This window comes from Sceloporus undulatus, chromosome 6 (assembly GCF_019175285.1).
Source record: "Sceloporus undulatus isolate JIND9_A2432 ecotype Alabama chromosome 6, SceUnd_v1.1, whole genome shotgun sequence".
In the NCBI taxonomy this organism is placed as follows: domain Eukaryota; kingdom Metazoa; phylum Chordata; class Lepidosauria; order Squamata; family Phrynosomatidae; genus Sceloporus; species Sceloporus undulatus.
Genome location: NC_056527.1, coordinates 84,503,122 through 84,517,290, shown reverse-complemented (window position 1 = coordinate 84,517,290; position 14,169 = coordinate 84,503,122). Strand labels below are relative to the sequence as shown.

The 14,169-nt window shown below is 43.2% G+C and overlaps 1 protein-coding gene across 6 annotated transcripts in view; it reads left to right on the top strand.

Moving 5' to 3' along the window:
• Positions 1 to 5,837: 5,837 nt before the first annotated feature.
• FMNL1 (formin like 1) overlaps positions 5,838 to 14,169 on the top strand; it is a 103,346-nt gene continuing 95,014 nt past the window's right edge. For all 6 annotated transcript variants that reach the window (XM_042476548.1, XM_042476547.1, XM_042476546.1 and 3 more), the window contains exon 1: positions 5,838 to 6,859. In XM_042476548.1, coding sequence (XP_042332482.1) covers positions 6,698 to 6,859 — 162 coding nt within the window. In that variant the 5' untranslated portion in view covers positions 5,838 to 6,697. The remainder of the gene's footprint in view (positions 6,860 to 14,169) is intronic.

The window sequence follows — 14,169 nt, the reverse complement described above, 5'->3', positions numbered from 1 at the left end:
CTGCTTCACCTTGCATGTCCTAATCTGAACAGGTTCTTTGACGAAGTGTGGGCGAAGAGCTTTCAACTTGTAAATAGACCATCCTGACTTATGAATGTCGCTTCATTAGTCTTAAATTCCTGAGTTAGTGAAATGGTGGATACTTCTCTCAGAAAGAGTTTTGTCCCTTTGGAACTGATGGAGATTATGATGTCAATTTCACGGATAGGGAAAAAGAATTGATTCTCTGTGGTCTGAATAGCTCTTGCCTGGTGTCAAATATTCCAGTTTTGGACATGTGAGGGCAAGCACTAGTTGGTTGATGCCAGGCATTTCTGGAGAAATTGATAGCCATGATTCCTTCTGAATCTTCTTTTTAGCCTGAATACAGGATTGGTAACGCTTGGCACCTGAAGACGACAAAGGAGTATTGGTTCTCCTGGACCTCTCAGCAGCATTCATTACCATCAATGAGTATCCTTTAGGATGCCCTGCAAAAAGGGTATGATGGCCACTGCATTGAGATAAGTCCACTCTTCCAGGAAGCGTGACACAAAGGGTAGTGCAGGTGGGGTACCTTCTATTAGCTGTGGAACAGGTTCTCAACTTCTCAGATTTTTATGTCCCACCACTCTATCAAAGAACCTAGGTCTTACCATGAAGGAAACAAAAATACCTTTTTTTTCTGAGAAGGACATTATCTGATCACAGGTATTTGGTTACTAATTTATACAATAATTTTAAAGACCCAGGTTATCATTTATAGAATAGATTTAAAGACACAGAATATGGCAGTACAATGGACCCTTATTATACACTGGGGTTTGGTTGCAAGATCCCCCGAGTAACAAAATCTGTGGATGCTCAAGTCTCATTAAATATAATGACATAGCAAAATGGTGTCCCTTATAAAAAATGGAAAATCAAGGTTTGATATTTGAAATTTATACTTTTTTTGAACATTTTCAAATTGTGGATGCTTGAATCTGTGTATAAAAAATCCATGTATAAGAAAGGCCGACAGTATTACAATCGAGAGTAAGCACAAAGAAGAACAGTAATTCCATCAGTGATTCAACTACTTCTGGCAGTTTTAAAATTACAGTAGTACAGTGGTATTGTTGACAAAACTGTGTGTGCACATGCCTTCAAGTTGCCTGTCAACTTATAGCAACCCCTTAATTTCATAAGAGTTTTCTTAGGCAAGGAATACTCAGAAATGGTTTTGCCAGTTCCTCTCTCTGAAAGGCTATAGCTCTCATATGCATTGCCACTCTCTCATCCAAGTACTAATCAGGGCAGACCCTGCTTAGGTTCCAAGATCAGGCAGGGCCTGGTGCTTTAAGAATATTCAGGTAAGAATATAGCATTGCCAATGGTGTTCTTTTAAGAAGTGCATTTGTCCTTTATCAGTATCCAAATGAGCAGAAAATATGAGTTGTGTCCAATGATTCACTTCCATAAATGGAAGGAGACTTTCCAATTGTTTGTTTGGTTGGATGTAGCATCCTCCGTTCAGTCCACTGTGCTACCTTTCATACTATGCTGGAAAATCCACTATATGTTTGAAGCAGATCAGATGAAAACAGAGGCACAAGGGGCAGGAGGAAGAAGGGAAGGATTGGTGAAAAGCTTTCTCTTTCCACTTTGTCTATCATCAGAGATATTCACTGGATCCAGAGCACTTCCTGGAACAGAAAGGGCACAAACAGATTTGGCCCAAAGAAAGTGCTATTCATCCCATGTGCACAAAGATTGTTTCTAAGTGTTACTTTTCTCAAATCCCAGCTCCCAGGACCCCCTGGCCAACATGGGGGATACTGGGAAGTGCTATCTAGAGGGAGGAATGTTTCCCAAGATCTTCTCTTCTAAAATTACATGTGGTAAGCTGCTGCCAAGTGCATAAAAAAGAATTTTAGAAATGTACAGTCTTATTCTCCCTTCTCTGGAGCAGGACTACTCCCTTTTAGATAGTCTTCCTGCTCCGCTGGTAGGGTGGAGGGGGCAGCCTCAGCTCCAACAGAAGTTGCTCAACAGCATTCACTCTTTCTTGTATTCCTCAGCACATTGCATGTTGGAGGAGTCAGCTTGTCCATACTTCACCTTGCAAGTCAGCAGAATCCTTCAGCTGAAAATGGGGGTGGGGGGATTTTTGGCCTTAGGCCCAACCTGGCTCCGTTGGTGCTGGGGGCATAATGGAACATTTTTCTAGCTATATCATAGCTGCATTTTGTAAGGCTGGCTCAGCCAGCTAGCACTGGTAGTGAATCCAAAAGAATGTACCAAGGATTATTATAGAGCAATAGAGCGAAACAGCTTATATAACAGGGTGGGAATCTTGCGGCCCTCTAAATGATTTTGAACAGCACCTTACAGCATTCTTCATTTTTGGCAATACTGTCATGGCTGCTGGGAGCTGTAGTTCAAGAAACATCTGAAGAAGTGCATGGTCCCCAGCCCTACTGTAGGTCAATATATGTATATTGTGTATGCACTGATGTATGCATGTGTATGTTTGAATATGAACTCTTACACACAATGTATGTGGCACCTCATGACATAACATCATTGTCAGAACATAACACAGGTCTCTGCTCCAAGGAATTTATAATTCAGATTTTGCCTGGGACAAGACAGGGAGACATGAATGGAAGAGAAGTAAGAAAGAGGCAATGCTAACAAGAGCAGAATGGCTCTAGGACATTACCTTCCACCAGTCAGATTCTGTCTCTATTCCCATGCTACTCAAAGTAGTGGCCCATGGACCTGTGCCAGTAGTTCACAAGCCATCAGATGCTGGTCCCTGGTGAGTTTCCAGGAAAGGCAGGAAAAGTTCTAACCAATGGGCACAAATATGGTACCCACCCCTGGCACGTTGGGGGAAAAGATTGCTGGTCCGTCATATCAGATATCTTGAGAAGCACTGCTCCATTCATTGACTGAACAGCAGTGGGCATCCAGGCTTTAAGGCAGAGATTATTTCCAATCATCTACCCAATACTTTTAATGGGAGATGCCTGGAGCTTTCTTTTTCATACAATTACAAAACATCTGCTCTGCCACTGAGCTACACTGGAGGGCGGACTGTGAACAAATGAGCAAATGCAGCTTAATAGGAAGGCAGAGATCGAGAATTATGGCAAAGGCCTTATAGGAAGAAGTACCTTTGGGAATGGAATGAAGGGGAGAGAGATATAGAGGTTGTCTGTAGGGAGGGAATTCCAGCCAACTAGTAAATAAGGGAGGATGTGTTACAGAACAAGAGACTCCAAGATTGCACACTGTGCCACAGCCCAACCATGACTAGTTCAGGTCACCAAGAGGATTTCTAGGAGGAAATGTCAATGTCAAGGTATCATTTTGAGTTTTGAGGGCCACATGAAGATCCAGGTTCTAGTTTCCACAGAGCCATGAAAACTCACTGAGTGGCCTTGGGCCAGTCTCACATGCACTGCACCTCACAGGGCTGTTGTGAGGATAAAGGGGAGAGAAGAGCCATGTATACAAGCTTGGACTTATTGGAAGAAAGACAGGACACAAATGTAATGACTAAATCTATATAATGGGCAAGATGAATTTGACCCACAAAGCCTTAACAACATGTGTCTTTTAACAACATGTGTCTTTAAAAATAACTATAATGATAAGCTGGCTACTTTGGGAGGGTGCCAAAGTCCAAATCAAATTCTTAGTCCTAAATAGGCCCATGAAATCAATTGGGCTCACGTAAGTTTTACTTCTCAAGTTTGCATTGATTTCACAGGTATACTTTTGTTCTTGTGTGCCTTTCAAGTTATTTCCAACTTACGGTGCCCTAAGGCCCTATCATGGGGGTTTCTTGCCAAGTTTCTTTTCTTGCCATCCTGTGAGGCTGAGAGAGTGTGACATGCTCAGGTTCACCCAGTGGGTTTCCACGGCTGAGCTGGAATTTGAACCCTGGTCTCCAGAAACATTGTCCAAGGCTCAAACCACTACACCACAACTAAACCAAATTTAACCCTATCAGTGGAGCTAATTACTTTTAAATATACTTTCCCCAGCCATTTTGTATAAGGGACACCATTTTGCTATGTCATTGTATTTAATGGGTCTTGAGCATCCACAGATTTGGACTAGGCCTCTGGATGACCAGGGTTCGAATCTCAGCTCGGCTATGGAAACCTACTTGGGCAAGTCATGCTCTCTTAGCCTCAGGGGATGGCTGTGGCAAACCTTGGCAAGAAACCTTGCCTTGAAAACTTCATGACAGGGCTGGCCAAAGTCAGAAATGACTTGAAAGTGCACAACGAACAAACAAATAATAAAAGTAATACATTTAAAACTGAATGCAGGTAACAACCAAAAATATGTATACAAATGCAAAAATAGAAAATTACCTTTAATATAAAGAATAATGTATTTTGTCATGCCCTACATTTGTCTTGTCATGGTTAGGGCATCTGGTCCCCCTGCTCAAAGGAGGAAAGATGGGACCAAGGTGGCCTAACCACAAAGGAAGGGAAGGCACTGCCCAATGTTATACATTGCAGCATATAAAAAGCTAGAAGCACTCATGTAAATGTAATTCCATGCTTCTTATTCATTCATCCACCAGCAAGCAGAGTGGAGATGTGTTTCTCTCCTCCTTTAAAGAAATGATACAGCAAAGGAGTTTTGGGGAACATAAGATTGGCCGGGGTGGGTTTACAAGCAGTGTCTTTTTGCTTCAGGAAAGCCCAGGGTGACCAGAGGTCCTCATTTTCCAGGACATGTCCTACATTTCAACCTTCTGTCTTGGAGGAATGTCAAATCAACTTCTATTTTGAGCCTCAGAAGCATGGATTTCTATGTCCAGTACATACATTTTAGCCTTCCTTTGGTCATGTCCTCCATTTTTCCTGGAATGTCCTATATGTTGCCGTGCTTTGCCCTCCTTTGCCGTGAGGCCAAGGGCTAAATCCCCATGATCCCCAGCCCCAAAAGACAGGTTTGAACCTCAGCATCATTTCCTCGTTGCAGCAACTGAAACTCCCACAGATGATGATGGAGATGATATAAAACAACAACAACAACAACAACAATAATAAATGGAACACACAGAGACACCTGTGAGACATCCGTGGGCTTTGAGGCCAGCAAACTTCTGGGTCTAGATGATAGTGACAGTAGTAGTAGTAGTGTATGGAACACACATAGACATGTATGAGAAATTTGTAGGCTTTGAGACCAAGCAAACCTCTTAGTCTAGATGGTGATGATAATAGTAATATATTGAACACATACAGACACGGGTGAGAAATACGTGAGCTTTGAGACCCAGAAAATGTCTGGGTCTAGATGGTGATGGTGGTGATGGTGATAACTGGAACACAGAGACACACGTGTGGGAGAAATCCGTGGGCTTTGAAACTCACCAAGCACTGGGTCTAGGACTAGATGATGATGATGATGATGATGATGATGATGATGATGATGATGATAAATGGTACACACAGGCATGGGAAAGATCCGAGGGCTTTGAGTCCCAACAAGCACTGGGTCTAGATGATGATGATGATGATGATGATGATGATGATGATGATGATGATGATGATAAATGGCACACACATTGGAACGAGCATGGGGAAGGTCCGTGGACTTTGAGACCCAGCAAGCTCTGGATCTAGATGATGGTGGCGATGATGATGATGATGAATGGCCCATAGGGAGGTGTGTGTGTGTGTGTGTGTGTGAGAGAGAGAGAGAGAGAGAGAGAGCAACCCGTGGGCTTTGAGACCCAGCAAGACTCTGGGTCCGTCTCCCCCTCCATCCCTCCCTTTCTGCCTCCTCCATCCTCCTTTTCCTCTCTCGAGCAGGTGACTCTGCTCTTTCCTCCTCCTCCTCCTCTTGCCTGGGTCTCCCTTCTCTCCTTTTCCTCCTCCTTCCCCAGGCCATGGTGGCTCCCTTTCCCTTTGGGAAGGGGCTAGAAGCCCTGGCCTCCTCCTCCTCCTCCCTCTTGCTGCTGCTGCTGCTGTGGATCCCTCAGCTGAAGCCAGCTCTCCATCCTCCTCCTCCTCCCTGCCTCCTTTGCAAGGAGGAGAGCTGGCTGTAGGAGGAGGACCTCTCTGCGGCTGCTGCTGCTTGGTCAAAATTGGGCTTCTTTGCCACAGAAGAAGAAGAAGGAGGGCAAGAGCTGGCCTTCTTCATTCTCTCTCCTAGGGCTGGGAGGGCTGGAAAAGTTACAGCTATTTGCATTTCATTTTATTTCCTCCCTTTCCTGCACCTGCATTGGGACTCCTTCCTCTTCCTCTCTAAGCCCTCTTCCTCTTTTTGGGGGGAGAGAGAGAAAGACAAGGGGGAAGTGGACCCAAAGGCTGACTCTTCGTTTGCTTCCAAGCCTCCTTGGCTTCCAGATCTCCCAAGGATGGAGCTGCTGGCTTCTTGGCGAGGAAAGTGAAGCTGTGGGTGGAAGAAAAAAGGGGGGCACAGAGGGACCTTGGTGTGGAGGGGTCTCTCCCCTCAGCTCTTTTCCTTCAGCTCCTAGACTCCTGCTAACAAACCATGATGGACAATGTCTCTTGACCTCTGAGGCACCTCTTCTTGACACCTGGCTTCCCATTGGATTTAAAGTTGGTTTGCTTTTTAAAATTGTTACTCCTTTTGACCTTTTTTGCCCCTTTTCTGAGAAAAAAGAATTACCACCCCTGGATTTTTTAATATATATATATAGAGGGTTGCGGGAAGCTTGCCCTCCTTGAGAATGGGCAACGCGGCCAGCAGCATGGAGATGTCTCCAGCCAAGGAGGTGAAGAGCCACCCTGCCACCACCACCTCTTCACCACTGCCCCCCAAACAGCCTGCGCCCCCCAAGCAACCCATGCCAAGCTCTGGAGAGCTGGAAGAGCGGTTTTCGCATGTCCTGGTAAGTCTGGCTTAACCTGTTTCTTTTCTCAGGACACACTGCAGCACAGCACACACCATCTTGGAAGGATGTCTCTCTTCTCCAACCTTTGGGTGCATCCACAGTGGAGAAATAACACCACTTTAACTGGCTTGGCTGAAGGCTGTGAAATTCTGGGAGTTGGAGTTTGTCGTGATCTTAGGATCCACACTTTGCCTCCAGTGTGGATTCTCCTCCGAGTTGTAAGGGACTCTGGAGTGAGGGTGAAAGTAATGTCTGAAGGTGGGAAGAGTGTGTGTTCTTGTCTAGCTTGTATCTCCCCAGGGAGGTCAAATCAAACTGTCTTTTTGCCATGTTGCCTGGAACTGCTTAGCAAACCCTCTGGAGTAAAGGCATACATTCTCCTTCACAGCTGGGGTTGAATAGATGTTAAGGATAGTGAACTGCAGGGCCTGAGGCTGCAGGGAGTTGAAGGATAGGGGTCTTGGAGGTCTCTCGTTCACAGAGTCAAGATTGACCGGAAGGCAGCTAACAGCAACAAAATAGTGAGCTGTGGCCTTTCCTAACCTTGGGCTCTGAGACTTTACTGCAATTCACACAGTCTCCAACCATTAGTCACACTGGCTGGAGGTGACTGGAGTTGTAGTGTAACATCCCCTGGGGACCTGAGTTTAGCAAAGCTAGTTCCTCTGCCAGAATTTCACACAGCAATGTCTTCTTGTGAAAGCCAGTGTGGTACAGTAGTTTGAGCACTGCACTATGACTCTGGAGACCAGAGTTCGAGTTCCTGCTCAACAGTGGAAATCTAGTGGGTGACCTTGGGCAAGTCACACTCTCCCAGCCTTAGTGGGTGGCAAAGGCAAACCTCCTCCCCAAAGAAATCTTGCCAAGAAAACACCATGATAGGGTTGCCTTAGGGTTGCCATACGTCGGAAACAGCTAGAAGGTGCACAACAATAATGTCAACTTCTGTGGCCACTGACCTCCACCACAGATGTGTTCCTCAGGTCTTGCTCTCAGTGAGGTGTTTGTAGATGTTGACCCACATAGTATTTCTGAACCTAGGAAGGGAGCAGCATAGGCCCCTGCCTGGTATCTGAATGGCACAGGACCGGTTCTCTAGTGTGCCACATTGGAAACTAAACAGCCCCATTAAATGCATGAGCGGATCTCAACCTTCTGTAACCTCATAGCCAAATACGAGTGAGCCTATTTCCCATTTAGACCATAGTTCCCTCCAAAATTGAATTAAGCATAACATTATTGATGCTTGCCATTAAGAAATTGGTTTCTGTCCTAACATGAGTTATGCACTTGCATGCAGCATGATGTGTGTAGGGTGGGGGTGATGACAGTGTGAGGGATGTAGTTCTCTGCTCTGAAGGGATGTTCTGTTCCTAGGAGTTGTGAGACGTATGTGTTCACAAATTGCCTACAGTTGATCAGCTATTGTCATAACTGGCCTGCTGTTGTGCTTACAGTGACCTTAGAGTTGGAGAATGTCAGTCTTGGTCCCCATGAGCATCTGTATTTAATGCACAAGTGAAATGCCTATGTGTAAATCCAGGGGTCATGTTAGTGATTCTGGATGAGGCAACACCATGGGTGTGGCTTATACACATGGTATGATAGCAGGAATTGCATTACATTCATTATCAATGTGTTTTTAAAACTAGTTTGTCTGATGCATTTTGAAAACTAGTTTAGTAAAGCAATCTACTAATTCATATTTTACAGATAAAATTAATTTTTTTAAAAAAATTAGAGCATTTGGGAGAGCTGGACTGCAAGACCCAGCAGCAACCAGCATAACCAGTGGTGAGGGATACTTGGAGTTGTGATCCAATAACATCTGGAAGGCTGCCTGATTTCCACCCCTGCCCTATACCATCCCCCTATACTTATCTTTGCAGGTTTGTTTATTGACTTTATGCCTCCCCTTTATCCTTTGTACAACTAAATCCAACTGTTAGTTCCAAATAGTTTGTTGTTGTTGCTATGTGCCTTCAAGTCTACTCTGATTTAGGCAGCCCCATCATAGAGTTTTCTTGGCAAGACTTATTTTGAAGAGAGTGGGTGTGACTTGCCCAAGGTCACCCAAGGGGTTTCCACAGCTGAGTGAAGATTTGAACCCTGGTCTACCAGAGTCCTAGTCCAACACTCAGGCCACTACACCAAACTGACTCTAACTAGAGGAGAGCTATTCAGTCAAGGGGAATTTTTGAGTCAATATTTGTATGGGTTTATTCTAATTGGAATTAACAATTACATTTAAGCTAAAAGAGGAGGTTAAGGAGCACTTCCAGACAGGTGAGCTCTAGCAATGCACACAGTAGAGCAAGGTTGGGCAAAACGAGGCCCTCCAGTGTTCTTGGACTAAAATCCTCTCATTCCTAACTAGTGGCTATGCTAGGTAGGACTGCTGGGAGCTGCAGTTTAGCAACATCTGGAGGCCTTACATGGACTGTGGAACTGGGGATGGGGAAGAGGGATGAAGCTTTCTGCAACTAGGATGGTGGGAGCCCCTTTCCCAGAGACGTAGCCAAGGGGGGGGGGTTTCTTGGGGTCTGGACACCCCCTTCCATTATAAAAATGAATGGTGTGTGCTGCTGTGCCGCCGCACTCAAGCCCCATTATAATGGTGGCACTTAGTCTGGAACCCCCCCTTCCTAAAATCCTAGCTACGTCCCTGCCTCTCCCGCCAGTGATCTGGCAAAATTGGACCAAGCTTCCTCAGAGATTATCAATCAGAATTATACAAAGTAACTGACCACTAAAAAAACGATTAAAACAGCTGTGTTGAGCCCTTCTAGAAATAATAAAGCCTGCCTGAAGTTTATCCTATGCCCATTGACTTGAGAGAAAGCTACAGCAAACATATGGAAGGTATTCCAAAGAATACATTGTGCTTTTTCAAATGTATACTGTATTTCAGTGATGATGGATAGGAAAAATAATTTGCCTTCCTGCTGCAAGTACCTGCCAGAAAGCAAAATTAATAACAACCTGTCTGCCAGTGCTGAGCTTCCCCACCCCCGTTTGCCAGAGTAAAAGCTAGAAAGGGCTCCTATATTTTTAATGGTTTTATAGCAGGAATCTCAGCAGGTGTAGCTTGTTACCTAGTTGTGCAACAAGCGGCACCTGCTGATGTTTCTCTTCTGCACAAAAGTTACAGGAGCCATCTTCAGTTTTCGAGCTGCCAATCCTACACACACACACGCATACACTATAAAAAAGTTTTAGATTATTTGGGGCTATACCATTCCTACCTCTGCTTTAAGAGATTAGTATCTAATTGAGCTGCAGGAAGAAGGCCTTCAGGCCTCAGAGGAAACCAGCCAAGATGAAAAGTAGCCTCTCCATCCAAGGACCATTAAGGACATATTTGTAAGTACAGATTAGTGTACAGTGCAAAGAGTCAGTCCCACTCTGTTGGCCCTGGGGAGCATGAAGCACAAAACAGGAGGGTTGGTGTGTCATAATTAAGCCAGTCTCTCTTGGTTTAAGGACAAGAATCAGCAATAGTGTGGAAAAAGAGGGCAGGGGGTCTGTCTCTTTAATAGCTGTGTGGGAGAGGGAATTTCAGCAAGTGTTGCTTCATTTGCTGAAATATCCTTTGCCAAAGAACTGTTAAAAGGTGCAAGAATCATGTCCTCTTTTTTTGTCTGGCAATCTAATCACCGATGCATTTCCCTTGGGTCAAATACAGTCCTATAAGCATTTTGCTCCTAACGTGTCAATCCACAGGTGAGGAGAGCATTTTGTGACAGCAAAATTTTGTGATGTGTCAGAAAATTGTTTTGAGTGGTAGTACTGAAGGCTCTGTCTCACCAAACTCCTGCTCAGACACTGCCTGATAAATTGACCAGTTGTAGATAGAATCTGTTGTAAGTGGTGATGTTCCTATGAAGAGATTTGGCTCTCTGTGCTCTGTGATCATCCAGGTGAGGGCTAATAAACTGACATTGAAATTTTATGAGATGGATGCCTTGTGGGTTGGTGGTTCCTGAATCTGGAGAAGCTGGGGCCCATCTGAACATCTGAGGAAGTGCCTCCTTCCATACTAATTCCTCCATATATTAAATGTAATGAAAAGAGACTTTTCTGAGTGTGTGCCTTTTGAAAGAGAAAAGACAAAAGAAGGGAACTTCTTGATAGAAATATCTTGACATCGAAATGTCCTTCCACCAGAGGTAAACCCTAGTGCCAACACTGTATGTGGGAGTTTAAAAGCTTCCTGTTTGTACAGAAATTTTAAAATATTTTGAATAATATTTTAAAATGAAAATGTGTATTTTAAAGCAGATTGCACAGTTTTAAGCCCCCAGATTTTTACTGTTATAAGTTTATATATTACATTGTAATTTCTGTTGGTAGGGTTTTTTTTAATGAAAATTCTTTCTGTGATGATGGCATTGTTTAGATCTTTTTAAAAAAATACTTTTAAAAAATCCCCGTGCTCAAGCATACACAAGCAGAATGTAGGCGATATCTCAGGGCTGGCATAGCATGGTGGCTACAGTAAGAGCCAAGAAGTTCCTTGCTCAAATCCCAATCCTGGTACCATTATACCAGTCATCATCTCTTAGGCTTCCATCCACCTATAGATAGCATGAGGATAATAATCCAGAGCCACTTTAGAGGATTATGGAAGGCCAGAGCAAGTAATATGTGACCCACCCAGGTGTTGTTATGCCATGCTCTCTCACCCTTTGTTATGCTTCCCAAAGCAGTAGGAATTGTAGCTCAACAACATCCAGAAGGCTCAAATTCCCACTCCTGATGTAAGGATTGTTGAGATCCTTCATGTTGACAACTAAGTATATGTGTATGTGTGTGAGATTTTGATTAGTCCAGGAATATTTGGAAGCAAGGTACTAAAGACTGAAGGTCAAGCAGGGTTTATTTAGAGCCAAGATTCTGCTCCTACCCCTCTTTTAGTGCTGAAGTCTGGAAACACGTGATGTAATAATAATCAAGAGCGTGTTCCACTTGGCACTTCCAACAATAAAACAACCAACTCCAGTACATATGTGATTATATCATGGAATACTTCAAAATTCAAGGGTGTGATATCCCAGTAATTTTGAGTAACAGAGACCTCACTAGAATAGACATATCATAATAGTTAAAACTGGGGACTACAAGCTAGGACGCTTTCACTCCCAAACTCAGTTAAGTTGTAAGCTTACTTGTGTGGCCTTTGACATAGCTTGGAAAAGTACTGGCTGTGCTGGGTAGTGGATTGTGGAAGGTGCAGTCTAAAAAAGTAACTTTTTCACCTTAACTAAGTCACACTCTTGCAATGTCTGTCCCCAGTCTATACGAGATGAGCAATGACAAGATCATAGTTCAAAGGCATATAATACATTCATTTTACTGAAGCTAAATATGTCGGGATCTGATCTGTGGCTGGGTGGGAGACTTCATGGAAACCACTGGAGAGGGCTCCATTGAGTTTAATAGTAAGAAGAAAGGAGGGAAGCCACTTAAGTATTGCTTTTAAAAAAATAGAAATGCATAATTCCCAAAAAGGTTATATATAAGGTTACACACAATGCCACTCTAGTCTGCTTTGGTCAGGCCTCACCTGGAATACTGTGACCAGTTCTGGGCGCCACAATTCAAATAGGATTTTGAGAAGCTGGAGCATGTCCAGAGGAAGGTGACCAAAGTGGTCAAAGGTTTGGAAACCATGTCCTGTGTGGTCATTAAAAGGAAATTAGGTATGTTTAGCCTGGAGAAGAGATGGTTAAGAGGTGATATAATAGCCCTGTTTACGTATTTGAATGAACATCATACTGAGGATGGAGCAAGCATTTTTTTCTGCTGCTCCAGAGAATAGCACACAGAACAGTGGATGCAAGCTTCAGGAAAAGAGGTTCCACCTAAACATTAGGAGGAACGACCTGACAGTAAGAGCTGTTCAACACTCCCTTGGAGTGTGGTCGAGTTTCTTTCTTTGGGGGTTTGAACAGAATCTGGATGGTCATGTGTCAGAGGTGCTTTGTTTGTGAGTTCCTGAATGGCAGAGGGTTGGACTAGATGGCTCTTGTGGTTTCTTCTAACTCTATCATTCTATATTTGCATAAATTATACATTTGCTAATGTATAGTACATGTGTAGTTTCAGAAATAATGCCAATTTTTGATCTATAAACTTTGACTGGACAGTCCTTCAAAGAGAAGACATTTTCAACCACAAGATAATGTTCTGACAGTCCATCAAACGGCCTGTTCTCTGTATTCTAGGAAGAGAAAAGCAGGCTATAAATGTAATTAAACTGACATCATAATGTAATATATGCATTTTTTAAAACAAAACTTTGTCCAAAGTGTGCATTTTTGCTGGAAGGTTCACTCAATATTATATAATGAATGTTTCTATGTTACTTTCATTAATATACCTTCTTTGTAGATAATTATGTTAATGTGTACATTTTTGCACATATTTTTATTGGAACTGGATTATAAGTCAATCGGCGCCTTGAAGGCACATACATACATGTCAACTTGAAAGGTTGAAAAAACTGACTGTTCTCTCTGTCTTTACATTGTGTCTCTCTTTCTGTTGACTTACAGGAAGTGATGGGTGGGGAGATCTGGGTTGTCATTACCATTTGGAAGGGAGAAAATATGTGGGCCAACAACCACTGTATGTGTAAAAGAAAATAAAAGGTCATCAAAATATTTCTGTGATTACTTCCTCTCTCTTTCCACCATCCTTTTGAGGTTTCTGAAAATTCTGTCTTTTATCAGCAAAGTTGTACAGATCTCATACGTACAGAGTCAGCCCAAGATGCTGCAGCATCTGAGGTAAAAAGCCAAACACATCCCTCCAGTCAGTAGTGTGTGTGTGTCTTAAAATGGGAGTTGTGCTGCTGAATTGTGGTAATAAAACTGTGAAAAGGAAAGTTTTACTTTTCTTTAAAACAAAGCCAATGCAGAATACTATATTTTGATGCAGAATCATACCCACCAGGTGCACTTTCTGTATATCTTCTGTGCACTTTCTGTATTCCTTGTGTTAAAAATAAAATTATGACTTTTATTGCTCCTGCAACAATTAGCAATGCATTGGGAGTGGGTTTTGGCAACTGGTGGTCTGGAGGGTTATCTCCTGACCTCAAGAAGTTGCCTATTTTTTTAATCAATGGTTGTCTCAAACCTGCCAACTGAACTGGGTCATCTCAGCTTGCGCAATGGCAAGGCCAAGTGAACCTCAGTGATAGATCACATATAGTTCATGTTCTTCATGGTAGATTCTGTTTTTTCTTCCTCCTGGTATCATACTGTGTGCTGAGCAGCATAACATTCATGTTTTTAATAGTC